The 4,723-nt window shown below is 54.8% G+C and overlaps 1 protein-coding gene across 2 annotated transcripts; it reads left to right on the top strand.

Annotated features, from left to right (window-relative positions):
* Positions 1–266: 266 nt before the first annotated feature.
* KRT18 (keratin 18) lies at positions 267–4,508 on the top strand. 2 transcript variants are annotated; one of them, XM_037846270.1, is made up of 7 exons: positions 267–754; positions 1,463–1,545; positions 1,879–2,035; positions 3,094–3,258; positions 3,370–3,495; positions 3,804–4,027; positions 4,300–4,441. In XM_037846270.1, exons 1-7 carry the CDS (start codon positions 335–337, stop codon positions 4,304–4,306), a joined length of 1,182 nt encoding a protein of 393 aa, XP_037702198.1. In that variant the 5' UTR covers positions 267–334; the 3' UTR covers positions 4,307–4,441. The 2 variants fall into 2 exon arrangements, with proteins under 2 accessions (XP_037702198.1, XP_037702197.1); XM_037846269.1 differs by having other exon boundaries at positions 271–754; positions 4,328–4,508.
* The last annotated feature ends 215 nt before the right edge of the window (positions 4,509–4,723 follow it).

Raw genomic sequence — 4,723 nt, 5'->3', positions numbered from 1 at the left:
CGCACGGGCCAGCAATACCTGCTGCCTTTGTCCGGCCCCAGTTCCTCACTCTCTTTCTTGGGGGGCAGGGTGGGGGTGGGGAGGCGGCCCTGGAAGGGTTGCTCTGGGCGGGGGCTTGGAGGGGGAGGAAACCCGGGAATGGGAACGAGGGCGTGGAGTCCCTGCCGCCTTCCACCTGCAGCCCAGGCTTCCGAGGCTGCCCTGTTGGCGGGGGCGGGGCCTGAACCCGCCAGGTCCCCACCCCTCCCTCCTCAGTATAAAGTGAGCCGCGGACCCCTGCCCAGTCTGCGTCCATATCCCGAGTCCTGGCCTCTCGCCTCACTCCCCAGACAACATGAGCTTCACCACCCGCTCCACCACCTTCTCCACCAACTACCGATCCCTGGGCTCGGTCCAGTTGCCCAGCCACCGGGTCCGGCCGGCCAGCAGCGCGGCCAGCGTCTATGCGGGAGCCGGGGGCTCGGGCTCCCGGATCTCCGTGTCCCGCTCCTCCAGCTCCCGGGGCGGCTGGGGGTCCGGGGGCCTGGCCGGCGGGGTGGCCGGGGGTCTGGCGGGAATGGGGGGCATCCAGGGCGAGAAGGAGACCATGCAAGCCCTCAACGACCGCCTAGCCTCCTACCTGGACAGGGTGAGGAGCCTGGAGACTGAGAATCGGAGACTGGAGGGCAAAATTCGGGAACACCTGGAGAAGAAGGGACCCCAGGTCAGGGACTGGAGCCACTACTTCAAGATCATCGAGGAACTGAGGGCTCAGGTAAGGGGGCATGGAGAGATGGGACCCCAAACTCCCAGCCATGTTTGACTTCTCCTCTCGGGCTCAAGGATAGGAACTTAGGGTGGAAACATTGACTCTTCCCCCACTTTCTCTCTCCATCCTGACCCCAACTCCTGGCTGAGAAGGCTGGGAATGTGTTAGATTTCAACATACCCCGGCCACAGGGACCCCAAGGGTGGTGGCTGGGCATGGGAGGGCTCTTCCCCAGGAAATGGCGGGAAGTGAGGTGGGTGGGGGAGCTTTGGGAAAAAGCGGCAAGTACAGAGAGAGGTGAGATAAAGCCCATAAAGAGAACCCAGGTGCCCTGGCTCTGGCTCCTGGGGACAGTTGGAGGGTTAAGCGGACGTGGCTAAGGCTGAGTCATCTAGGAGTAAACAAGAGGCCTACCTGTGGGAGGGGCCAATCCAGGCCATGAGGGGCCCAGGGCAGGGGGGTGAGCAGGTGCACTAGGAAAAACGCCAGGAGTGGGCCAGGGAGAGGATGAGTTAGTGGTTGCTCCCTTGTGGGCAGGCTAGCCAGCTGAGGCCCCACAGGAGGGGCAGAGATCAGGGCAGCGACAGGGTGTGGGGTGGGGGGAGCGGCATAGTGGAAGGTGGCAGGTGTAGAGGGAAGGAGAGCCTATACACTCAGTACACCCCATCGTTGACTTCCCATTCATGCAACAATCTCTTTCTACACTCCCCCTAGATCTTTGAGGTTTCTGTGGACAACGCCCGCATCGTTCTGCAGATTGACAATGCCCGGCTGGCTGCAGATGACTTCAGAGTCAAGTAAGGAAGGCTGGGGACTGGGGAGTTAGGGGTGGTGCTGAGAACAGGCTGCTCTCCCAACTAGGTCAGGTAGGGGCCCACAGTGGCATCTTGTTCAGGTGTGGGCAGAGCTGGGTGAATGTGCATTAGGGTCCAAAGGTTTATTCATTCATTTAGCCAGTTTAGGAACACTGCCCCAAGTGCCAAGCATAGTGCTCCAGGGATTACCACCTGACTCCTGACTCAGGTTGCTGGTTTGCAATGGGTATGGGGCTGCTTTTAGCGGGTGTCATGGGTGGAGAAGGTTCTGGATGAGAGGTGGGTGCCCCTCTCTGATCACCTCCACTCCCACAGGTACGAGACGGAGCTGGCCATGCGCCAGTCTGTGGAGAGTGACATCCATGGGCTCCGCAAGGTCATTGATGACACCAACGTCACCCGGCTGCAGCTGGAGACGGAGATCGAGGCTCTCAAAGAGGAGCTGCTCTTCATGAAGAAGAACCATGAGGAGGTAAGCAGAGCCCCTGGCCAGCCAGGAACCAAGGGGGCCAAGAGCAGTCTGGGTGGGGGAACAGACGGGGCAGGCCACCTGCGGGTAGACTTGCAGACACTCTGTTTTTTTTTGTTGCTGTGTATAAACTTTATTCTGAAATAATTTCAAACTTCACAGGAAAGTTACAAAAAATACAAAAACCATACAAATAACTCCAACATACTCCCACCCAGATCCCCAGATCAACTTTTAACATTTTGCCATATTTGCCATATCATTCTATCTATCCATCTATCTATTCATCTATTTTCTAAACACTGAAAGTAGGTTACATGTATCATTCTCCTTGAACACTTAATATTTCCATGTGTTTTTCTTAAGAAAAAGGGTATCTACTATATAAATCCCTTCAGTACAGTTATCAAGTTCTAGAAACTTAACACTGATAATTACAGTCTATATTCCAATTTTTTCATATATCCCAATAGTGTCTTTGGGGGCCTTTCTTCCTCCATTAGTAGATCCAGACCTGGATCATGAATTTCTTTTAGTTCTTACTGTTTCCTTAGTGTCTCTCTGTCTTTTTTAATTGTGGAAACACTTATACAACATAAATTTTTCCATCTCAAATCACTTCTTAATCAGACTGTCCCCATACTCAGTGGGTCACACGTGCTCTGCAGCTCACCTGAATTCAGTGTGATGAGGTTGAGAGGACATAAGAGAAGGGTAAGAGAATGAGGTGAAGACAGAGGTAAAAGCAGCTAGCTCTGATGGCAAGGGGTGATGGAGGAGTGAGAGCATGCTTGGTGGAGCTGGCAGAGCTTCCTGGAAGAAGGTATAAGGAACAGGTTTGTGGAAAAGGGACAGGGTGAAGTGAGTGACAGTCATGACCAGGGTGTGGGTGGAAGTAGAAAACCCAGAATGGACATTGCCCAGAGTGCAAAACCAAGAGTTTTCTCTGGGCTGTTCTCCAGCTGATCCTATAGATCTCCTAAAAGGCAATCACAGACAAAGGGCCCTATTGGAGGCTCTGACTCTGAGCCCCTTCTCCCTTTTGCCCTTCTCTCCTTTAGGAAGTAAAGGGCCTACAAGCGCAGATTGCCAGCTCTGGGCTGACCGTGGAGGTGGATGCCCCCAAGTCTCAGGACCTCAGCAAGATCATGGCAGACATCCGAGCCCAGTATGACGAGTTGGCTCAGAAGAACCGAGAGGAGCTGGACAAGTACTGGTCTCAGCAGGTGCATGAGGGGAAGGGATGGATGGCAGGCTAGACACAGAGGCCCAGGGGTATGGGAGGGAGGCAGGCAGGGAGGAAGGGGCTTAACAGACCAGACCATACCCCTCTGCAGATTGAAGAGAGCACCACAGTGGTCACCTCTCAGTCCGCTGAGATAGGAGCTGCTGAGATGACACTCACGGAGCTGAGACGTACTGTCCAGTCCTTGGAAATTGACCTGGACTCCATGAGGAATCTGGTGAGAGTCCTCACATCACCTGCCCTAACTCCTCTGGACCCCCTGAGCTCTGTCACCCTCAAGCCTAACCCTGTTTCAGCCCAAATCCTATCCCTCCCATCATAAGTTCCTTTAGCTCAGAAAGAGGCAGTTTCTCTTTGCATTTCCCATAGTTCCTATCCCCTATCTTGGTATTGGGCACATAGTAGGTGCTCCAAAAAATAGGGATGAGCAGGCCTGGGACTCTGGACTGTTCTGCTGAAAGTTGCAGAGACCCTCCCTCCACTCATTCGAGGCTCACCTTGATTGCCCTCCCTGTGCCCCCACAGAAAGCCAGCCTGGAGAACAGCCTGCGGGAGGTGGAAGCCCGCTATGCCCTGCAGATGGAGCAGCTCAACGGGGTCCTGCTGCACCTGGAATCGGAGCTGGCACAGACCCGGGCAGAGGGGCAGCGCCAGGCCCAGGAGTACGAGGCCCTGCTGAACATCAAGGTCAAGCTGGAGACTGAGATTGCCACCTATCGCCGCCTGCTAGAAGACGGAGAGGACTTCAGGTGAGGGGGGTCTCCTGTTCACACAAGCCAGGATCAAATACCATTTCTTCCCCGCAAAACCTGAGCATTTTTAAGCCCCCCATGTGCCTGTTAATTGGTATCCACTGAGCACCCGACTGATGCTCTCTGCGTGCCCCTCTGTCTTCAAGGGAGCACCAGTTAGAGGTTCCTTCTTATGGCCTTGGATTTTTGTTCTTTGGGGGAGGTGGCTAAGGGGAATTTAGAGGCTTTTTTCCTCCACCTTCCTTGTCATCCTCTGCTCTGCGGGGCAGTGTGTAACTGGGGCCTGGCCTCCTGCAGTCTCAGCGACGCCCTGGGCTGCAGCAACTCCATGCAAACCATCCACAAGACCACCACCCGCAGGATCGTGGACGGCAAAGTGGTATCTGAGACCAACGACACCCAAGTTCTGAGGCACTGAGGCAGCAGAAGCAGGGTGCCCTCTGGGGAACCGGTGACCAATAAAAACTTCTGCATCTTCCTTGGCTGTTTTCATACTTGGGTGCAAATGCCTTGAGCCAATAGTCACATCTGTGATCAGACAGAAACCATCTCTGACCCCATGAGCTTCATGGGGATGGGCGAGTGGGCAGAAGAGGGTTCCAGGTCCTTTGAAGCACCTTCTCAGAGAAAGAAGAGGCAGCAATAGTTGGGATGGAGCAAGAGCAATGGGGGAAACTACAATAGCATTGTGGA

Source organism: Choloepus didactylus, chromosome 8, assembly GCF_015220235.1.
Source record: "Choloepus didactylus isolate mChoDid1 chromosome 8, mChoDid1.pri, whole genome shotgun sequence".
In the NCBI taxonomy this organism is placed as follows: domain Eukaryota; kingdom Metazoa; phylum Chordata; class Mammalia; order Pilosa; family Megalonychidae; genus Choloepus; species Choloepus didactylus.
This window is presented reverse-complemented; position numbering and strand designations above follow the sequence as displayed.

Coding starts and splice junctions, on each gene's coding strand:
- KRT18 (XM_037846269.1), top strand. CDS start 335: ATGAGCTTCACCACCCGCTCCACCACCTTCTCCACCAACTACCGATCC. Junction 755..1,462: donor TCGAGGAACTGAGGGCTCAG/GTAAGGGGGCAT, acceptor CACTCCCCCTAG/ATCTTTGAGGTTTCTGTGGA. Junction 3,259..3,369: donor ACAAGTACTGGTCTCAGCAG/GTGCATGAGGGG, acceptor ACCCCTCTGCAG/ATTGAAGAGAGCACCACAGT.